This window comes from Notolepis coatsorum (assembly GCF_963971535.1).
Source record: "Notolepis coatsorum genome assembly, chromosome: 3".
Classification (NCBI taxonomy): Eukaryota; Metazoa; Chordata; class Actinopteri; order Aulopiformes; family Paralepididae; genus Notolepis; species Notolepis coatsorum.
Genome location: NC_140167.1, coordinates 19,745,848 through 19,769,840, shown reverse-complemented (window position 1 = coordinate 19,769,840; position 23,993 = coordinate 19,745,848). Strand labels below are relative to the sequence as shown.

Here is a 23,993-nt window from a genome sequence, read left to right as displayed (position 1 = left end):
TGAGTCTATGTCACTTTTATTTTTTTATTTTATTTTATGCTTAAAAAGGTCAAACGTCAAACCAGCTACAAACCAGTCCCTACAACACTGGAACATTAGTTTTTTTGTGTACCAGTACACAGTGGCCTCAATGGCACTTTTGTTTTTTTTGAGGGGGGAGGGTGCACTCAATATAATTTTTGTAAACATTCCAAAAACACCAGCAATTTTTTTTTTAAAGCAGCACTCTATAGCGCCCAGGTGGCCCAGGTTACGAAGCTGACACGGCAGGACAACCAAGTGACTACGGGGTTATCTGATTATCTGCACTGTAGGCTGATGGAGAGCCATCAGATTCACCACCCGTAAGGGGACCAGAGAGAACGGGCCACTCTGCACTCAAAGCGAGGGACCCGTTCAACCGATTCAACTGAGGACCGGCTGAAAAGAGAGTCAGTGGAGAAGGTAAACCACTGCAGACACTCACTTCTTCCTGAGCAGCGACAGGATGCTGCCTGTTCCCTCATGTCCGATCAGCCAGGAGATGTAGTGGAGAGGCTTCACTCTGGACGAGAGACGGGTCGAGAGAGGGAGGGGGAGAGAGAGAGAGAGAGAGAGAGAGAGAGAGAGAGAGACAACGACACACACTCAACATGAGAATGGCCTCGATTTACGGATCCATTACAACAGGTCTATTATGTCTGTGATTCATGGAGCACTCGTGTGCATAGCTAGAGTACCTGTAGTACTTCTCCTGAGGGGGCAGGGCCCAGGTGATGGTCAAAGCATGAACCTTCCTCACTGGTACCACTGGGAACACACACACACACTCAAATTAGTGGACATCATTGTCTGCATCAAACAATCACGCCAAATTGCAACAAGCTGTGCAGTCTGTATATAATATCTCACAGACAGACAGAGACAGACAGACAGACAGACAGACAGACAGACAGACAGACAGACAGACAGACAGACAGACAGACAGACAGACAGACAGACAGAGACAGACAGATACCTCTGTACAGCTTGTTGAAGGCCGGGGTGTCGAAGGGATCAGGCATTTCAGAGAAGTCTGGTTTGGGCTCGGCGCTGTAACCATGGAAACAAAGCATCACTACAAGCGACCAATCCCAGTCGATGATGACATGTTAATAATAGAACACATACGGTGACTAATGAGCCAATGGAGGCGGAGTGTGGAAGGAAAACAGTGGTCGGGACTAGTACACTATAATGTTACGAATCAGGCTCTGCAAATACAGGTGTGTACCATCCCCGTGCACTGTACATGTGAGGTTGTCATCGTAGCATGTAATAGTAATAATAATAAAATGCTACTTATATAGCGCTTTTCTAGAACTCAAAGGGCACTTAGTTTACACTAAGGGCGGTGGTAAAACAGACAAGCATAACACAGACACACAAGAATAGATTGGGGGGGGGGTTAACTGAAGGCAGTGGAGAAGAGATGGTCTCGAGACAGGATTGGAAAACTACGAGGGACTCTAGGTCTCTAGTGTCTTCCAGAGCCTGGGAGCTGCCCTGGAGATGGCTGTGTCCACAAAACATGGACGGCTGGACTTGGGAAGACAGTGAGGTGGAGCTGGGGGGGGGGGTCAGGGAGATATGGAGGGCCAGTTGGTGAATGTTCTGTCTGTCTGTCTGTCTGTCTGTCTGTCTGTCTGTCTGTCTATCCGTCTATCCGTCTATCCGTCTGTCCGTCTATCCGTCTGTCTGTCTGTCTTTCTGTCTCTCTGTACGTACCGGTATGTATGTATGTATGTATGTATTAGGGCTGGGCGATATGGCAAAAAATCATATCGCGATAACGATATGATAATGTTATCATATCACTCGATATCGATAATTATCTAAATTGCTATAAGTAAAAAAAAAAATTATAATATTTGTCGTTGCCGCCATCGTTAGTGTTACATCCCCTCACACTCCAGTTCTCAGGCTGCAGCTGGTTTGAAAGCGAAAGTAAACCGGCTTCTCTGCTGGCTGTGGCTCCAGGGGAGTTGAACAGTTCTGGCTCTGCTAGTTTCTTTTCTATCTTTTGGCGCTTTTTTGGTGGACAAACCACCACACATGTGCACTGTGACTCGTGACTGGAGACTAGCTCTGCTAGCACACATAGCCTACTGTGTACAGACGGTTTCAAACTGTATTTTAAATTAGAAAGCAAACAAAATAAATGGACAAGAGAAAAAGAAATCTCAATTTGGTCAGTATTGTCATTTGGACAAGCAAAGCCATTACTTTAAGTTGCAGGCAAGAAAGACACGTCTGTCCACTGTCTCTGGTTTTAAAACTGCCCTGTTGCAGGTCACAAAAAAAGACGGTTTTCCATTTTTTTCTTTTCTTTCGATATCGATTATTAAAATATATCGCGATATTTATCGTTATCGTTATATCGCCCAGCCCTAGTATGTATGTATGTATGTATGTATGTATGTATGTATGTATGTATGTATGTACCGTCTGTCTGCATGCATGCATGTCTGTCTGTCTGTCTGTCTGTCTGTCTGTCTGTCTGTCTGTCTGTCTGTCTGTCTGTCTGTCTGTCTGTCTGTCTGTCTGTCTGTCTGTCTGTCTGTCTGTCTGTCTGTCTGTCTGTCTGTCTGTATGCATGTATGTATGTATGTATGTATGTATGTATGTATGTCGTACTGTGTACCTTCATACCTCTTTGATGTGTCCTCGCACCACTGCCATCAAGATAAATTCCTGTACGTCAGTAGTATTCAGCAAGTAAAGTGTTTCTGATTTTGATTCTGATAAGGCATTGATACAAAAAAAAAAAGCTAAAGATGACAAACAAAATAAGAGAGAGAAGTCTGTGTAAACGGAACAGATGAGAAGAGAGAGCGACAGAGGGATGTCTGTAAACAGAACAGATGAAAAGAGAGAGCGACAGAGGGATGTCTGTGTAAACAGAACAGATGAAAAGAGAGAGCGACAGAGGGATGTCTGTGTAAACAGAACAGATGAAAAGAGAGAGAGAGAGAGAGAGAGGGATGTCTGTAAACAGAACAGATGAAGAGAGAGAGAGAGAGAGAGAGCGACAGAGGGATGTCTAAACAGAACAGATGAAGAGAGAGAGCGACAGAGGGATGTCTGTAAACAGAACAGATGAAGAGAGAGAGAGACAGAGGGATGTCTGTGTAAACAGAACAGATGAAGAGAGAGAGAGAGAGCGACAGAGGGATGTCTGTAAACAGAACAGATGAAGAGAGAGAGAGACAGAGGGATGTCTGTAAACAGAACAGATGAAGAGAGAGAGAGAGAGCGACAGAGGGATGTCTGTAAACAGAACAGAGGAAGAGAGAGAGAGACAGGGGGATGTCTAAACAGAACAGATGAAGAGAGAGAGAGAGCGACAGGGGGATGTCTGTGTAAACAGAACAGATGAAGAGAGAGAGAGAGCGACAGGGGGATGTCTGTAAACAGAACAGATGAAGAGAGAGAGAGAGAGCGACAGAGGGATGTCTGTGTAAACAGAACAGATGAAGAGAGAGAGAGAGAGCGACAGGGGGATGTCTGTAAACAGAACAGATGAAGAGAGAGAGAGAGAGAGAGAGAGAGAGAGAGAGAGAGAGAGAGAGAGAGAGAGAGAGAGAGAGAGCGACAGAGGGATGTCCTCCTCTTACTCACTTGTTGGGCACCTTGGTGAATATCTCTCTCACCCACTCCTCCAGGGTGTCCAGCTTTTCTGAAGGAGAAGAAGACAAGAGGAAGTGAAGTCAGTATGGATGGCAGGTCCATGTGTCCGATTTACCCTGAGTAAATACTGTTGGGTCCTGTACACCAGTGACTCCTGACGCCTCACATTCACCCATTCACTCACACATTCACACACTGATGGGCGGAGGTGACCATGCGAGGTGCCAACCTGCTCATCGGGAGCAGTTAGGGGTTAAGTGTCTTGCTCAAGGACACTACGACACGCTGCCCGGGAGGAGCTGCGAATTGAACCCGGGAACCTTGCGATTACCAGGCGACCGCTCTACCTCCTGAGCCACTGGCGACCCCCTGGCGACAGGCTATACTTGAGGTATAGCTCCAAGGGGAGTGGTCCCCGGCAAACGAGGAACAGTTTAATTTTGCTATGATTTTCATTCATCATACCTCAGCATAATAATAAGAATGAAAATGTTTTTGTTTGTATAATAATATCCCCGGTGGGAGGACTTTCAGTGTGGAGTTTTGCGTGTTCTCTCCCCGTGTCTGCGTGGGTTTCCTCCCACACCGTAAAGACACGCGTGTAAAGCAGGGACTAACTCTGGCACATTAACATTGAAAGCAAAAACATCGTGTACATGGTCCCTAGGTAAAACAAATAAATAAACGTTTACTCCCCCACCACTAGTGTCTCTGCGAAAAAACAGTTAACGGCGCCTTTCTGAAATGCCATCTAATGACAGAATTCTTCTCGGGCGGCAATTAGCGCAGATAAGGGTGCGTGGCCTCAAGCGGGTGGGAAAACACGCCGTCCAGACGACGGCAACCGATAATCGCTAAAAAAAAGGCGTCGGAGACCGACAGCCTGGAGGCCGCCGGGGTCGTCTGCGGGGGCGGAGCCAGCTCTTCTGTCCCCGACGGCCAATTTAAAAACACGTTGAACCGGCGTCGGCAGTTGGTTTCGCTCTGGGCAACGTACCCACGGGGTGTATCATCGTGTATAATCGTGGGCAGTCTGAAAGGTGTTTACCGTTATATAATGTGTGTCTAATCCCTCGATGGCAGAACCTCTGCTGTATATTCTCTTCAGACCTACGAGGAGGAACACTTCCCTCTCCGTCACCTTCACAGGTTTGGGAGGTTTTCTTTGATCGGATTATTAAGCCATAATCACGCCCCCTTAGGCAAATAGAAGAACGATGAAAATCCTACCTACGGCCTTCTCTTTTTTCCCCCCGCCCGCCGGTGCTTAAAAGCCCATACAGAGCAATGAAACATTTCTTTCAACACAAATCGATTCCCCACAGACGTGCTTTTTCATCGCCGTTTACACGGCTTATGATCTCTCCGCTGGAAAGGTAATCAATGGTTACATGGCACGTTTCACACCGGCGTGCCGGAGAATAAGTGAAACACCGCGGCGTGGAGATGATGGGACATTGTGCTTCCCTCGATCATTACCATAACGTTTGTACCGACGGTACAATACTTGGGCTGAGCCTTTTACAGACTCCCAGGCTCCACAAAACCTTTTGTAATAACTCATTTTGTACTTTCTTTGACGGCTCGTCATCTTTACACCGAAAACCGACGGGAGCATCAAAAGTACCTGGTATAATTTCCCCCCGCTATAAAGCGTCCCCGTCTAAAGAAAGCTTAGACGTCTTTTTCTTTGATCCCCTCGCAGTCTTATAAATGTGGTGCGGAAGGGACGTTTTTGAAGCTTAATTACTTCAAGAAATCCTATAGTGACGGTTAATCCTTATTTGATTAACTATGACCTATGGCGAGTAATCAAGCCGAGTGCGGTTTTTTCGCGAGCGTATCCGGCATTGACTGAGATTCCTTTGTTATTAAAACAAATGAACAAAGCTGCGCTAAATTGCTCTGACCTTTGGACTGCACTGCCAGGGTCATGTAGTGGGCAGAGTAGTGTCTCTTCCAGAAGGCACGGAGCCGCTTGTAAACATTGATCTTCTTCTGCCTCGGTTCGTGCTTCAGCGTCTGGGCGTTACCTGGGCGACACAAGACCACAATAATGACAATAAAATCGCAATCATTTAAAAGGAACAGGCCAACATTTTGGGAAATTAGCCTACAGTCTTCTCCAGAGAGAGACAAGAAGATAAGATACCAGTTTCCTCTCTGTGCGTTCAGTAGAAAGCTATCTGGCTGCATGTTAGCCTAGCTTAGCACAATGAATGGAAGCGGACATGTACGGGTAGCCTTCGGGAGAGGTGTTCGTTGGACAATGCGTAGGCTACCGTACATGTCCGCTTCCATTCATTGTGCTAAGCTAGGCTAACGTGCAGCCAGATATCTTTCTACTGAACGCACAGAGAGGAAACTGGTATCTATCTTCTTGTCTCTCTCTGGAGAAGACGGTAAGCTAATTTCCCCAAATGCTGGCGTGTTCCTTTAAGACCGGCCAAAAAGACAGAAGGGGGGGGGGGGGGGGGACTAAACCGTTTCACAGAAGAGGAAGAAACTCTGTTCCAATCTCTAAGTTGTTCCGATTTGTTCCCGCTGAACACAAGCACCCCAGGGGGGAGCGGGTGGGGGGGGAGAGGGGAGGGGGGGTATGTGTAATATATTGTCCCACAGTGGCTGCGTCTCCCAAACCGACTCACCCCAGCAGAACTTGCCCATAGGGTGTCCCGGCTTCGCAAGGCTGCCAAACAGCATCTCCTTCCTGTGGGAGTCCGATGGCTTCGCCAGCTGGTACTCTGGGGGAGAGAGAGAGAAGATGTAAAGCGAGGAGCCAAGCGAGAGCTGGCTGTGGGAGGAACGCAGAGACGATGGCAGTGCCAAGAGAGAGAGAGGCGGGCGCTACTTATGGACGATCGAAGGTTCTTGAGGAGAATAGAGGTTGGCCCAGATCCATTTCATGGTACATTTTATAGCCCTCTTGATTTACTTCAGGGTTCCCCGCTGGTGTTACTGGTAATCATTCATAGCTATGCTATAAGGATCTTTATTCACATCATCTCCGTGGGTGAAACCTACCTATTGTCAGTACATTCAAGGGTACCGACCGGATTACATCGGTACGACAGAGTACCGATTCATGCTACAAATCTGGGTACCTTTACATGTTTAGTATAAGAGTGTAATATGCTAGACCAGTGGTTCCCAAAGTCGGGGTCGCGACCCAAAGGTGGGCCGCGAGCAGCCACGGGTGGGCCGCGAGATGAATTAAAAAAAATAAAATAAAATATATATATATATATATATATTTTGTTTATTTTTTATTTTTTTATTTTTTATTTTTTTATTTAAAAAATTTTTGTCAGGCCACTGAACTTAGAAGCAGGCCAGGACAGTGTTTCTAGTTGTATTCTAAAATTCTATTCTATTGTATTCTAAAATGTGACTATATGGTTTTATATTAACTTAATAAATAAACAAAAACGTAAAATCTACTTATTTCAACGAACATTTCAAACTAAATAACAGATTATGCACATAAAACGCTGAAAACAACCGAAGCAACAATAGTATTTTAATGAGGCTATTATTATTATCATTATTATTTTGCAACAAGTTAGCCCTCTCATAAATAGCACATATAAATGAATAACTAACTTGAACTAACTTAATAGGATTGAAGTGATATTTGGCTTAAAAAATCGGTCGCCTGGCAAAAAAAAAAAGAAAAAAAAGCCAGACGATGTGCATTGGGCCGCGGCTCTCTGACGCCTTATTTTCTGGGTTCCGGCCTGAAAAGTTTGGGAACCCCTGTTCTAGACAAGAGGGAGCCTTTTACACAAATATATATATATATATTACTGTCCCGTCTCTTGGGTCTTCGAAAAGACCAGACGAGGTCAGAGGAGTTGATCATATTCACTGAGGATGGCCAGATAATGTTGAAATTTTAAAACATAATACACGATCATGCGATTTATTTTGTGCGGTGTGTGACAAACAATAAATAACAAAATGTTCTAAATAAATAACAATGTTGAAATTGAGAAGTTTGGACATATTTTCTTTTACGACTGAAATTAATGTTTTTGTTATTACAGAGAGAGAGAGTTAAGTACCAAAAAAAGGTACCGTTGGGTACCGATACCAAATTCCAGGAACTGGTACAGGTACTGGTATCGGTTCAAATGTGAACGGTACCCAACCCTAGTGAAACCTCTACCTGGTTTCCAACCACAACAAGGCCTCGTGCTTGGCAGCATGAAAGGTAGCATCACTACCGATCAAAGCAAAATCAAACGTGCACTCTATTGTATAGCAAATAAGCGATACAAACTTCATTGTTGTCTTCCTTTGATTGTCTGTAGAGAGGACTGACGGGCACAGGGGCACTGACATTACCCCCGGCAAACCCCCGATCAATACGTAGTAGTATTGCAATACTTTGCGTGGCGATACTGTTTATATAAGGAAGTTGCATTGTTCATTTCAATATCTGTAATAGTACAGTAGTCCACACACACACACATGTGCATTCAGTTAAGTTGGAATATGACTGTAATACAAACAGTTCAGTTTGTCAGGTACATGCAACACAGATTACAGTGTTTACATCCGTCTGCTTGAGAAAAGACCATGTTCTGCAATAAAAATTATTGAAGTGAGATGAACAGACTGAACTTTATTTTATTAGATAAAACATGTTGACAAAGTCAACCCCCCCCCCCCCCCCCCCCCCACCCCCTCATACCCAGCCTCGACTCACCGCTGTCAACAGCCTCCACCTCCCTGTCAATGGCATCTCTTATCATCAGGGGGCAAATGAAGAACTGAGCCCACCTGTGGGGCACAGCAGCACAGAGAGGTCATAATCAGGGAGCGCACGCCCGAGAGAGACGGCCAGGACAGAGGCCGGAACAAGGACGAAGGAAGCAGCAATCACATTTGGACAGGCGCAGCACACATACATACAACGGCAGATTACTCACTGACTCGACCTGGACAAACTCAATACACTGTATATATATCTCTAAGTGACCCGACCTCTCCCTCTCCCCGGTCCCCACGGAGACTGTTGATCTGTGTGTTGAGCTGCGCGAGGCTTAGCGGACTCTTTCATTCGATCGAAGGCCAGGCTTTTATGCTACAGAACACTTCATAGGATTGTGGCCTCCGAGGTCCACAGATGGCAGATGGTCAAACAAACAAGCAAAGAACCATCAGCGGTTGCTAGATGGGATTATATAGTGCTGTGAACTAGGGCCGTCACTAGGGGTGTGAACTAGGGCCGTCACTAGGGGTGTGAACTAGGGCCGTCACTAGGGGTGTGAACTAGGGCCGTCACTAGGGGTGCAACGATTCGACCCCACAACGATTCGATTAGATTACGAATACGATTCATCAGGCAACGATTCAATGCATCATGAAATATCTTCATTTGATTCGATACATTTTCTATCAGTTAATTCCCCCAAAAAACATTTATACACAAATGTGGCTGGGGGAACTGATTCACTCAGCATGAATGGACTATACGTCAATAAAAAATCGACATTAAAATACATTTAAATAAAAAGCAAAAAATGTATATAATCGATTCTTACATTTTCAAATCGATGCAGTTGAATAGTCACCTTAGGATCGATGCATTGTTACACCCCTAGCTGTCACTAACAATGATTGTTAACGATTAATCAGTTGATTATTTTATCGATTAGTCGATTAATCTAAACCATTAATTTACCAGAAAAATCAACAATTGATTATATTTGCAATTGAATATGTCAAAATGTTTAATGAGTATCCTCATGCTTTTTAGCTTTAGATATAAAAAACTTGGGCGGCTAGGTGGTGTAGTGGGCAAGGCACTCGCCACCAGTGTGGAGACGCTAGGATTCGCGTGTTCGAATCCAGCTCTCCACATTGTTTTCAGTTTAGCTGGTCGTCCGCAGTAATACACATTGGCCGTATTACGGGGAGGGAAAACTGAAGGGTGGGGATCGAACGTTGTGAACAAGCGACTCCTACAAGTCGGTTGGTGCGCCTGCGCAGTAGAATCAGGAAGTGTCGGGGGCAGCGTGAGCCTCCCACGCGTTACTCCTCGACACTGAGAGATCGAGCTGCGCAGGTGAAAAGATGCGACTGCTGTTACCTCAAGTACCGGAGGGGACTTGTGCTATGTATGACTTAGTCCACATTGCAGCCGGCTTGTGGGAGGCAAGAAACAGCGTTCGTGACAGGGGAGGGTTGAATTGGATGATACGAAATTGGGATGGGAGAAAATATAGAAAAATGGGAGAAAAAAGTGGATAAAAAAAAACTTTTTTTACCGGCCATAAATAGCTTTTTAGTATATTTCCATGCATTATTATATGTATTGTGGGTTATCTCTCCACTCCACGCTATGGTAGTGCTTGTGCCAGCACAGGAGATATGATTAAAATGTATTTTTTATATATAGGCTATATACATGCATGGTAGGCAGGGACTACAGATGAAAACTAACTCTGGCACATTTACATTGATGTGGAAACTGGAGATGTTGATTAATGTCCCTGGGTAAAAAATAAACTTAAAACTTAAAATTTAAATCAATATCTTCCTTTTGAATAAAAATAGGCTCAGGAATCAGGATTGTTAAAGCTAATTAGCCTAATCCATGTCAAAAAGTGTAGCCTATAGTAAATGTATACACACATGAGGGAGAATAGCTTATAGCAGACTCAATGTTTTTACAATATTTTTGCTAATGAAGTGAAATATTTATTATCATCAACTATCAAGTTCGTTTTTATAGTGTAACTCTTGGCTAGGGTTGGGCATCGTTTGGATTTGAACGATTCCGATTCCGATTCTCCATATCGATTCCTGTTCTAAACGATTCTCGATTCCGATTCTTTGAGGTGCAGGTCAAAACAGGTCACAGCTTATTTCGCAGGAGATTTTTTTTAATTTATTTTTTTAAATGTTAATTTTTTTCATACTATTCACATTTTCAGTTGACTTGATACAGTTTAATTTGGTTGCTGTACTGTAACTAGGGTATTAATTAACAAAGTAAAAAAAAAAAAAGTGTAGTAACCGGTTCCTATTAGAACGGGTTTTCGGTGCCCAACCCTACTTTTGGCTACTTCATTGATCATCATCATTGAACGTACAGAGAGAAAGAGAGAGGGAGAGAGAGCCGCCCCCCCTTTCCTCACTATTAGAACTCCATGAAACCAATTTCTCCTGTGCCTGTGAGCTAGCTTAGCTTAGTTAGCAGCTGAGCTAACATTAGTTTAGTTAGGTTCTAGTTAGGTTAGTTAGGTTTTAGTTAAGTTTTTAACCACGACGGGCATATAGGAATGGCGAGGATATAAAGCATGTTACAACGTATTTATTGGACCCGTTGCTCGCGGAGTTTACATAGAAACAGCGCGACCCGCAAGAGGAGTCATCACAGGCTGAAGAGCTGCCATAGCTTCTAAAGGCACATACAATTAACAATACGACGCGTCGATCATGAATATGCAAATCGAATAAATGTAATCGTCGACAACGTCGACTAGGGCAACGAATCGTGACAGCCCTACTGTGAGCGCATCTCGGTGCGCAGGTGGCTGGTTCACTTCCATACCTTTAAACTACGGCAAAGAAAGAAACATCTCAGTCCGGAGTTTAATTCAGATGGGTTTAAATAGATTACACTATTTCTGTTCTTGAAGTCATATTTTTACTGTGGAGTTTTAACACAGAGGTGAAACGGGCACTTCAGTACCAAACATTACAGTCGACCAAATATGGCAGCGAGGTGAATACGGTGAATCGAACCCATAATCATGCGGCAGGTATTTCGGACCCCTCTGGCCTTCACCCCCTTGCAGGTCACGGTGAGTGGGCTTGTTCATCTCTAGATGCCCCGGCGGTCCTCACCTGTCCAGAGCCTCTCTGAAGCGCTTCCTCTGAACGTCAAACTGGAAGATGGTCCTCTCACAGTCCGTGGAGGCGTTGTCACTCCCACCGTGCTTCTTCAGGAACGCATCGAAACCGTTCTCTGATGGGTACTTCTCACTGCCCATGAACACCACTGAGGAGAGGAGAGGAGAGGGGAAGAGGAGAAGAGAAGAGGAGAAGAGAAGAGGAGAAGAGAAGAGGAGGAGAGGGGAGGGGAAGAGAGAGGAGAAGAGAAGAGGGGAAGAGAAGAGGATGGAAGAGAAGAGGAGGAGAGGGGAGGGGAAGAGAGAAGAGATGAGGGGAAGAGAAGAGGATGGATGAGAAGATAGAAGAGAAGAGGAGGAGAGGGGAGGGGAAGAGAGAAGAGAAGAGAAGAGGGGAAGAGGAGAGAAGAGAGAAGAGAGAAGAGGAGAAGAGAATAGAAGGAGAGGGGAGGAGAAGAGAGAAGAGGAGATAATAGAAGAGAGAAGAGGGGAAGAGGAGAGAATAGATGAAGAGGAGAGAATAGAAGAGGAGAAGAGAAGAGGATAGAATATAAGAGGAGAAAGGGAAAGAAGAGGGGAAGAGGAGAGAATAGAAGATGAGAAGAGAAGAGAAGAGGGGAAGAGAAGAGGAGATAAGAGGAGAGAATAGAAGGAGAGGGGAGGAGAAGAGAGAAGAGAAGAGAGGAGATAATAGAAGAGAGAAGAGGGGAAGAGAAGAGGAGAGAAGAGGAGAGAATAGACGAAGAGGAGAGAATAGACGAAGAGGAGAGGATAGAAGAGGAGAAGAGGGGAAGAGAAGAGGATATAATATAAGAGGAGAAAAGAGGGGAAGAGAAGAGGAGAGAATAGAAGATGAGAAGAGAGAAGACAAGAGGAGGAGAGGGGAGGGGAAGAGAGAAGGTTTCATCCTTAAAAGGGGAACACCACCCAAATTAAGAATTCATGTTATCTCCATGGCCTAGGAAAGTTCAATCAATATTTGTGAACATGAGCCACTCTCTCACAGCCAGAAACCAGACACCTGTGATGTCAACAGATATAAGGTAGGACCCATGATACGATAATATTATCACAATACTAGTTACAATATTGTAATATCACAGTATTGTGATACTGTGCTACTCTCTCCCAAAGCCAGAAAGAAACCAGAGAAGTGAGACTCCAACCTGTGATGTCAACAGATATAAAGTATTGGTGGGAATCACCAGAGGCCCCAAGTTACAATATTGTAATATCACAGCGTTGTGATATATATTGCAATGTATTACCTTTTTTGGAACTGCAACTGTATGTCCCCAACGGAAAACGTTGTTAACGTCTGCAATAGAAATATATATACACATACCGTATTGTGCTAAAAATCTGTCTTATCTGTATTATATTCGTGGTCTAGACTTGTAAATGTCATCATTATACATTCACAACAACAGATCGTGCCAAACGAGTGCTCCCCAAGTGAGTCTCTCTCTCTCTCTCTCTCTCTCTCACACATACACACAGCCCGCAGTGACAGGTGCAAAAAAACCACACACGCTGGCACGCATACACAGCGACAGGTGCCTGGAGAGATGGAGAGACACAGCGACCGGTTCAAACAAAGTTAAAGTCGGGCAAGTTAACAAACAACAGAGGAGGAGGAGTTACGATGCCAATTTTTTGATCATGGTGATCAACGAAGCAGAGTCATCAAACAACTGTCGAGCAGCCGAGAAATATGATGTTACAGAGTGTCATGTTAGAAGACGGCGGGCCCAAAAAGACCGCCTTAGAGATGTGTTTTATTATCATTGTTTTCCAATCAAATTAATTTCTTCATAAAAAAACAAGATTTGGTCTTCAAAAAGTATTTTTCCAAAAATGAGTCTTGAAAAAAGAGGGGTCGTTTTATAATTAGCATCGTCTTATATTCGGACACATATGATAATCTGGTTTAAGTTATCAAATAAGATAAGGTTTTTCAGTCTGTTCACTAGGGCTGACCTTCGGAAAAAAAAGATTGGAATTCGAAGCTTCGGGGCCGAGATTCGATTTTAATTCGAAGCTTCGAAATTAAAATGTCTTTTTATTAGTTTTTCTTTTCTTTTTTTATTTAATTAGAAAAAAATTATGTTGTGGGACTTGTACAGCACTGTGTTCAACTTTGTCACTGCTGTAAAGTTTAAACCTTTTTAAATCTTAGACAAACTAAACACTTTGCTTTCATGAAATATTATAAGCCGTCATTTGAGGCTTTATAAAAGCAGCACAATGAACACAAATCTGTCAGTGCCGAGTCCGACCTCATCTTAAATAACAAACAGCATTGCTTGTTGTAGTTAACAAAGAGAGGCAGAGTTGATTTTGCAAAAAAATAAAAAATTCATATATATTTAAAACAAAATTACATAATCGAATTTTATTTTCATATTCGAATCCCATGCCCATCGAACGAAGCTTTGAAGTATTTAAGACAGCCCTACTGTTCACCTTCCAATCATTTTTATTGCAGTAAAAGCAAAAAGAAAGACATATATATATATATATATATATTTATTTATTTATTTATTTAATATCGTTCTGGAGCTGCTAAACGGACAATAACTGGGAGACTGATTTTGTGGACCCACAGAATGTTTGTTTTATTTATTTTTTATACCCAAATTAGTTTTATTCTATGGTAGTGTTCCTCAGTTCTGAAACAGGAAATGTACCCATATACTCATTCCTCTGGGTACCGTCAGTGTCATCTCTATACCATCTCTCCCAATTCATTGTCAACGGAGCAGCTTCAGACTTTATACCCGATGACGTCACACATGTGAGTTTTAGAATCATATACTGTATTTGGTGCGCCATAGACCATTCTGACATTGACCGTAGTTCCCCTTTAATGCCATTAACAATTTAGGAAACACATCGTTATCCATATGCAGTGCTCAATATTTAAAATATGCAGCTGTAATACACCTTCCAGAATTTCATGATTTTGCAAGCAATGGTCTTCAGATATCTTAAAACTCACATGATTATTCCATCTCACTTTCACACCAATAATCATATAAACTTTTTTGGACCATCTCATTTCACGACTAAACTCTTTATATATACACAACAAAGGGACAAGAGAACAAGAGGGTGCACAAGGAGGTGTCGCTGAATGATGAGGTCACATCAAGGTTCAGACTCACTGTGTTCCAGGAAGTGGGCGAGGCCAGGGAGGTCACCGGGGTCACTGAAGCTGCCCACACCGACACACAACGCTGCTGCAGACTGATACACAAGACGGAATATAAAGACATGTTAAACAACATGCTTGTATGGACTCTGGGGAGTATTCCACAAAGCAGGATTAGCAAGTTAGGAAATATACTTGGGGAAACATACGTATTTGCCATATTTCCCTGAGTCGGATCAGAAGATTAATATAAATTTCATCTTTGTGTGTCAGTTTTGGAGTTGAAATTAGCTAGGCTAGCTGCTCCCTACTGCTTCCAGTCATTGTGCTGAGCTAGGCTAGCTGCTCCCTACTGCTTCCAGTCCCTGTGCTAAGCTAGGTTAGGTTAGGTTTACTTTATATGATCAAGGGGGACAGCGTACATTAATAAAACATTTTACAGATGTAAATGCACCCAATTTTAGCCAAAAGGCTAATTTCCAAAAGGCTAAGCTAGGCTAGCTGCTCCCTACACCTTCCAGTCCTTGTGCTAAGCTAGGCTAGCATGCACCCTGGACCTCTCTCTGAGGCTACTGGACACACGGAGATAGGCTAGCTTATCCATATACGGAGACAGATGAAATTGGAATCCATCTTCGACTCTGGAGATGACGGTAAGCTAATTTCCCATAATGTCGGCGTGTTCCTTTAAACAGGTCACACATACAGACCCTGGTTTCCATTCACAGAGGGCAGAATTAGAACGGACCTGTATATTCTGAGGCGTCTCACAAATACCTGTTTTTCGCAATTCCCTTTCTTCCTCTTCCCTTCGTCCTCATCATCATCCTCAAAGTCGCTGTCCTTCTCTTCCTCGTCTGCCTCAGAGTCGTCGTCCGTTCCCTCCCCGGAGTCGCCTTCCTCCATCTCTTCCTCCCCTTCCTCTCCCTCCTCGCCCTCCTCTCCGTCAGAGTCCCCGTCTGCGGCGGCTGCCGGCCCGCTGTAGTCTGAGATGAGCAGCGCACGGAGGCCGTTCTCCAGCACCACATACCTGTGGGTTTGGAACATACCTGTCAACCCTCCCGTTTTTCCCGGGATTCTCCCGTATTTCAACCTTCTCTCCGGCCGTCCTCCCGTTAAAATATTTTCCCGTATTTTTCCAGTTTTTTTTTATTTATACAAAATGGCTGCAACAGTACCTACAATTAAATTAATGAATGAAGTAAATAAGAGGTCAAAGAGAACTTAGTGTAAATATTCCTTAATTTGTGTCAACGTTATAAAAATCCTATTGTATTCAACAAATTAATTATGATACACCACAATGTGCCCTTTCTATCTATTCTAAATCTATGGCCTTGCGATTCCACGGCTGTGCAGTGCCGACAGGAGCAGGCGTTCCATCTCCTCTACAGAAACACTGACACTTCCATTCATTTAATGCAGGGATGTACACAGCATTTCACTTTCAACCAGGTATCTGATTAATTTAATGTAGCAATTAGTAGTTCACCCAGTCCTTGGGTACATACAGGTTTTGACCAGCAGATGTCAGCGACGAGGCAGCTCAGCAGAGAGCAGCTGTCAACAAACATCCTAACAGAAAATATATACATACGAGGGGGAAGAGACTACATTGGGAGGGGGGGGGGGGGGGGCGGGGCGAAATCTCCCGTTTTTTCAAATCCCAATGTTGACAGCTATGGTTTGGAATCGTAGGCGAGACGGTGAGATGATATGAAGCATGATGATGATATGATTTATCTGAAGGAATCTCGGAACATTCAATTGCTATATTACATATTAAGATTAGGGATTTATTTTTCATATCCTGAGACACGCATACATGTAGGCATTTCAGCAGAGGGGTCAGAGTGCAGAGTAAGCAGTGTGACACTGCTCTCACCACCAGGCAACCCATTATGTTTTACTGTTTTTTTTTTTACAAATTGCAATGTCACATTGTTTGCAAATGTTCTTCCAGGCTATTTTGCTTATGCTTGGTGGTTAGTTTCTCCAGCCCTAAAATAGGTCTTAACCAAGGTGCACCAATGAAAACAATTAACTGTTAAAGCCTTATAGGGGTTTGTTTTTGGAACAAGATTAGGACTTCATTTCATTGCATATCGCTCTGACACTCACACACAGGCCCGGACTGGCCATCGGGAGCACCGGGAGTCTTCTGATGATAAAAAGAATAAAAATATAATTATATAATACTTTTTTTTCTTTCTTTTTTTTGCAGTCAGGCCACATAACTTAGAAGCAGGCCAGGCCAGTGTTTCTAGTTGCAGCGACGCGATAGTTAGATAACCTAAGTGGGGAACAACCAGGGGATCACTGTGACAATCAATCAATCAATCTAATTGAATTGTATAGCACATTTAGACATGACACCTGTCAACCAAAGTGCTTCACAGTAAGTCGCATAGCAAAAAGTAAATAAAAGTGCTCCTAAAGTATAAAAAACTGACAGAGTACAGAGAGTAAACAGACTGATAATTTTTACAATAATTTGTGATGTCATCACAAACACTGGCATTTAAAGGGTACAATTTCACAAATTCCTGCACCAGAATGCAGGAAATTAAGGTGGGGGAACCCCCCCCCCCCCCCGCTTAAAAAGTGGCCTGACTGGGACTATATTTCGCACTATATTTCCCGGCCTGAATTATCTCCCCAGTCCGGCCCTGCTCACACACTTACATGTGTACGCTCTTCACCAGCAGGGTCGGAGGTCGCAGCACAGGGTGGTGGTTTGTGTCACCGCTGGTCTGGAGCACGTAGGGGTTTAGCGTCTTGCTCAAGGACAGTTTCACTGGGTCAGACACACATCCCAGCTGTTGCAGAAGTTAAATAACCTTGGGCTTGTGGACCAGGCTCTCTGGCCACTACAGCCATGTCCTTGTTTTACAGGTTTCGAAAAACAAACTGCAAAGTCATACGATTGTTTGGCAAATGCCCTTCTGGGGCTGTTTTGTTTACGCTCGTGTGTTTCGTTAGTCTAATATGTCTATACTGCTATGCAAATTGCTAGACAGACAATACCACTTATCCTTTGCCGCCAGAGGTGTGGCCCGCCCGCTGACTGTCTAAAAGTGTCCGCTATAAATGACTAAATGTAAAATGTTAATTTCTCCAAGGCAAATGTGCACATAGGAGCCCTAGAGGAGGAGGCCGTGACCAAGATGTACCATTTAAAACAACCAGTGCGGGGGGCGCCCCAGTGGCGAACCACATAACGCGCCGAGTCGCGGCACAGCCGACCCGGGTTCGATTCCCGGACCCGTCGTTAGTTGCTGAATGTCTTCCCCCCCACTCTGTCTCCCGTTCCTCCACTCTCTCTCTCTCTACTGGACTGCCCAGTAGTAAAAAAAAAACGATAAACACTAAAAAAAAAATCTTAAAAAAAAAAAACAGTGCGGTGCCCGTTCGGAACAGGCCGATTGCTTGGCTCCCGGCGGTGCCGTTAGCAGCGCTGTCAGGGGACGACGTGCATGTTTGTTCGGAGCGAGGAAGTGCTGTTTGCAGCGCTCTCGAGAACCGCGGTATGGCTGCTTGCAGGGTTCTCGACTGACCTGCCCTGCACTCAACACTGTACTCCCTTGGGGCCTCAGCAATAGTGTGACGTTGATGGAACTATCAGCCAGCAGTTTGATCCCCCCCCCCCCCCCCCCACACCACAAATAGGTAAAGCACACACACACACACAGCTCTTTGTTCGCCGTTCCCATCCCCCTAGGCAAAACAACCCTTTCCCTTAAGTTGCATGCCAAAAACATTTACATTTAGTCATTTAGCTGACGCTTTTATCCAAAGCGACTTACAAGTTCTGTACGACAAGCCATCAGGAAGAGCACAACTCTATCAGCTGAGTAACAATGTTCATCAAAGTGTTGAGTGCTACAGTGTAGGTTAGTTTATTAGGACAAGTGCATGACAGTATGGTTAGTTAGGGTTAGATTATTATTATTATTTTTTTATTCAGATAATGGTTGAAGAAGTGCGTCTTTAGTCGACGGCGAAAGATTGGACGTGTTTCGGCTGTCCTAACTGGGGTGGGTAGTTCATTCCACCATTGTGGGGCAAGGACTGAGAATAGGCGGCTTCTCTTTGATGACCCTCCGGGAGCTCGGATAGGAGTAGATCTGAGGCGGCCAGAAGATGCAGAGCATAGGGGTCTTGAGGGTGTGTAGTTAGAGACCATTGACCGGAGGTAGGCGGGAGCGGTTCCCTTTGCCGCACGGTATGCCAGGTCGAGGGCCTTGAAGCGGATTTGTGCAGCAATGGGGAGCCAGTGCAGGTCCCTAAGAAGTGGGGTGACATGGGCCGACTTCGGTAGGTTTGAGATCAGCGTTCTGAATGAGTTGAAGAGGCTTAGTGGCAGTGGCCGGGAGGCCAGCGAGCAGTGCGTTGCAGTAGTCGAGGCGGGACTGGCCAAATTCGACACCTCGCTCCCCCCTTGGGTCCTGACTCCTGAGCAATACAACCGCCAAGTGTGAAGTCGATCAGATGACCGGTTCTCGAGATAATGCGTTTGTTATTATAATAGCGCCACCATCTGGTTAAACGCCACCAAATTCGACACTGCCCTCCCCTGGGTCCGCAGCGATAGACCCCGCTGAGCGCGAAGTGGATCGGGCGAGCGGTGCTCGAGATATGCGCGGCTGCACTAATTAGGGCTGTTCCCACTTAGTCTATTAATTGGTCGAACAATATTTTGTTGGTTGATTATTCGTTTGTCCCCATACTGATGGGTTATTTACTAAAGAATTATAAGCAACTCTCTGGTAAGCACTAGATTCAAGGAGGTCCCTCTGCATTGACCTGTCTCAAACCCTGCCCCTTTTCTTGATCCTCCAATCACAACTGTCGCTTACCTCGGACAAACTTGGTTTGTCCGAGGTAAGCGACAGTTGTGATTGGAGGATCAAGAAAAGAGGGCAGGGTTTGAGATAGGTCTATTATTTTACAGATGTCGATTTTGGCTAAATCAACTAATCGATTAACCGACAAAGTCCAATGACTATTAGTCGACTAAGAGTTTCTTGTATCTCGGACAGCCATACACAATTAATGTGTTTATAGTCAAGGAAGGCTAATAATTTCCAACACCAGTAGTTTGAGATCTAAGTACATTTGAATATGGCACATTGCCATTTAAAGATATAAAAACTGATATCAGCTGCATGAATTTCATGATGAGGATTTTCCAAGACCTTTTAAACCAGGGGTCTCAAACTCGCGGCCCGCGGGCCAATTGCGGCCCGAGGGATGATATTTTGCGGCCCCCTACTTGACGTCAACGTTTAGTGTTAATTAGGGATGGGTATCGTTAGGATTTTATCGATACTACTACTCTTATCGATACTGCTTAACGGTTCGGTACTTTATCGATACTCTTATCGGTTCTTTTTGGTTCTTTTTTTGCAAGAAAAAAAGACAATTAATTAAGAACAGAATCAACATTGCTTTATTATTTATAAATACAACTTTATAAATAAGTATTATAAATAAATATAATTTCTTCAGCAACAGCAGCAGCAATGTTCTTTTATATAACTTTATAAATAAATATAAATGAATATAATTTCTTCAGCAACAGCAGCAACAATGTTTTAAATGTGTCTGACTCTGAATTATAGACTTTTTATAATAAACAACAAATGCAAAAGGCTAACAGAACTGTGACACTCGTTCACCCTATCCTCTGTCATCCTTCCTCTAGCTGCTAGGGTGAAAGGACTTTGGGTGGTGGAGGGAGGTAGAGGGAAGGATGTGTGGTGGCCCTGGGCTCACTGGCCTGGGACACATTGGTGGCTGACGCCTCAGCTTGACGATCTATAAAAAGTTTAGATTGTAGTATTTGTAGCTAAACAATTATTTTGTTTATTAGCCTATTTGTAATAATTCGTTATTAGCCTAGGAAACTCCGTATCTTGGCTTACCGGCGGCAGTGGACGTGGATGCAGATGGAACACTGCGCGCAAGGCAGTCGAATACGCGCATTTCTGCACACTAATATCATGTTTTGCCAACAGATGTTTTGATAAATTGCTCGTATTGCCACCCTTACTGGCAAATGTTTTGTTGCACTTGTGGCAACGTGCGTTGTATATCCATACTTTCTTTAGAACGCTTCGCTCTATCCGCCATCACGAGTCACGGTGCATGCAGACTCAGAGCTGTCTGTGTCTGTGTGCAGCGCGCTTCAGCACGGAGAACTTTCATTAAGGAGTACCCGTATGTAGCACTACTAGCGAGCGACTCGCGAGGAGTGTGTGTAATAATGACTCGCTGTGGCTCGCTTCTCGTGCAGAGACAGAGAGAGGATAGATCGTTTGCAACTTTTAAATAATAATAATAATAATAATAATAATAATAATAATAATAATTTCTCTAGAGTATCGATAGCAGTACCGAGGACGTCGGAGCTTATAAATACTCCGGTATTTTCTAATATAGTACCGGTTCCCGTTTAAAACCGGGGTCCGGGGGGCATCCCTAGTGTTAATGCGGCCGGCGCGCAACTGTTTGCCGAGTCGTTGCGCGAGAGTTGGAAGTTTTATTTATTTTATCACTTGTAGGCTACCATAGCGCAGGCTCATGACAGCAACGTTATGTTAGTGACTTGGTTGAAACGTGATTCCGGAGTGATATCAAGTAAAGTGGAAGGCAAATATATCCTCGCTATCTCCTCTGACTGCGAGCAGTGCTCTGCATGTCCGGCTGCACTGCCACTGTCTGTCTGTGTACGAGTCTGGTCCAATCACATTCAGCATCCCGTCAGCGTTTTCCCCCCTCACCCACAGTCTGCGAATCATCATAAATGTAGCTACTAGCCTAGTTTCGCCAGCAGGCAGCCAGCAGAAAAATATGGTATTTTCAAAGAAAAGTCAACTGCAATTCAAAGGTGAATGGACTGAAAAATATGCGTTCATCCCGAGTCCGAGCACCAAACCAATGTGACTATATGCCAAGAAACGGTAGCTCTTGTGGAGGGTGGCAATTTGAAAATAATGTATGACTGAGTGATGGAGACCATGTTTGAAGGCAAACAAAAGCAAATCCCCCTCAGATCGCACAGCAACCAGAATAACTGAAATACTGACTGGTGATTTGATTAAACAGCTTTGTGATAGAATAAAAAAAAAATGCACAGTGCATTTCCATAGCTGTGGATGAGTCCACTGACACCACTGAGAAGCCTATGTTCTGAAGAACCATTCATGTTCTGAAGAACTGTTCATGTTCTGAAATGTTATTGCTAAAGATTGAGAAGATTGGATCAGTTGTACTTTTTTTTTTAATACTTGAAACCCTTTTTTTGTGTAATATTTGATGCGGCCCAGCCTCACCCAGACTCTACCTCCAGCGGCCCCCAGGTAAATTGAGTTTGAGACCCCTGTTTTAAACACTAACTGCAGAGAATACACGTTATACACAGTGTGTGGGTCTGTTCTGTGGGCTTTGGAGTGGCTGTGTTTATTACCTGTACTGTTTGGGATCACTGGGTGACTTCACGATCTCTCTGTCCCCAACATTGTCCTCTCCTCCTCCACGACCACCACCTCCTCCATCAACGGCTTCCTGCGCCTCTTCCCTGGACAACATCTCCTCCTCCGGGGCCCCTCCTTCGACCGAGCCCGCAGCAGAACCAGATGCTGCCGAGGCGGCGTCTCTGGACTTGTTGGTCTGCGGCATGATCCTCCTGATTGATTGATTGAAAACTTTATTAACAGATTGCAGAATGGGTACAATACAGTACGGCTCAATACATACAATTGTTAAGGGGATGCAGACCAGAGAAAGACTTTCGTCTAGTTTACATCAGGGTCCCCCATTTTCAATTCATCATAACATATGACACACACGACATACAGATAGACAGTACCTCAGCACAGATGACAGTTTAGCAGCACTGCAACGGTAAACAGGAGGACAAGTCGCCGGTGATTTACTACAACTACTACCCAACAACAGCAGGGGGGCGAGACACCGCGTCCGCCTGATAAACAGAGCTATGATGACGAAGCTACCTGGACTGGAGAGAAGCTCAACTTGAGGAGTGGCTAATGGAACAACACGATGACTCTCTCTCTATAGGATACACGCCGATGATCGGTTTGATCATGAGTTTGCACAGCAGCCAGCGGGGCCACAATGACAGACCAGTCTAGGCAGCGACGGGCCGACACAATGCGTCTATTCATACATTCAGGGGATGTCTGGTGGTTTCGCCCCATTCAGCCGCGTGTTGTCAGCTAAAATCTACTGTCCCCAACAACCAACATACTACCCCGAGCTGGGGCTCTGATCGCTACTACTATGGCAACTAGGTATCATCAACCACAGCGAGATAAGACTATAAGATCGAGATAAAGTGACGACAAATCTAATGATTACAACAAATGCAGCCTATTTCACAGAGAAAAATCAGAGTGGTCTGAATAGCCTACGTTTTGCTAGATGCCACAATTCATTGTCATCAACATTTCAGAATATACTCATGACAGCGATTACTCTTTGGGGTGTTTAGGTATCTCAAGGACATGGAAACTGAGTTTTAACAGCGCAAAAGTTTATAGTTCCTTGAATATAACGGCAACGCATCCATACCTTCCTTCTTGACACCAGGGGGCCTCTCTACAGATGGTAGGACGACTGTGTGGCAAGAACGAGTGCTGTGATTGGCTGAGTGGTTGTACACATTTCAACATAAGAGGCTCTGGTTGGCTCTGTGAGTTGGGGAGCGACTCCCTCAGGGGCGTGGTTTGTGTATTGGCTGACACGTGCGAATGAAAAACGACTGACTGTCGAGTCTGTCGACCATAGATATATATAGAACACTAGATAGCTTACCCGCGCTGCCGGCCGGCCGAGAGCGACGTCACTGAACCGCCGCCATCTTACCCCAGTCAGCCTTGAGTGAGAGTGAGTGAGCTGCACAGACAAAAATACTCATAACTCGCTGAAATATTGACGGATTTACAAACGGTTTGGTGTATTACAAGCATTATTAACGTGGCTATGATTCAAGCGGTTTGTAAAAAAAACATCTTTAAAAAATATTTTTTTTATAAGTATGCAGCATCACAACTACATCTTTGATGTTTATAGCAAACCAACCCGTTTGTAAATCCGTCAATATTTCAGCGAGTTATGAGTATTTTTGTCTGTGCAGCTCACTCACTCTCACTCAAGGCTGACTGGGGCAAGATGGCGGCGGTTCAGTGACGCTGGTGACTCCTCCTTAAGCTATCTAGTGTTCTATAGATATCTATGCTGTCGACTGCTACCACTTCCGTGTTACATGGAGTCCGTGAGGGGAAGGGGGAACAACGGAC

General features: G+C 44.4%; 1 protein-coding gene across 1 annotated transcript in view; it reads right to left on the bottom strand.

Annotated features, from left to right (window-relative positions):
* Positions 1-23,162, bottom strand: part of LOC311225251 (nardilysin-like) — a 50,643-nt gene extending 27,481 nt beyond the window's left edge. The window contains 12 exon segments of the mRNA XM_084310467.1: positions 467-544; positions 720-789; positions 998-1,071; positions 3,640-3,697; positions 5,559-5,681; positions 6,297-6,392; positions 8,360-8,433; positions 11,509-11,662; positions 14,681-14,762; positions 15,445-15,697; positions 22,139-22,357; positions 22,541-23,162. Coding sequence (XP_084166593.1) covers positions 467-544; positions 720-789; positions 998-1,071; positions 3,640-3,697; positions 5,559-5,681; positions 6,297-6,392; positions 8,360-8,433; positions 11,509-11,662; positions 14,681-14,762; positions 15,445-15,697; positions 22,139-22,350 — 1,274 coding nt within the window. The 5' untranslated portion in view covers positions 22,351-22,357; positions 22,541-23,162.
* Between the last annotated feature and the right edge of the window lie 831 nt (positions 23,163-23,993).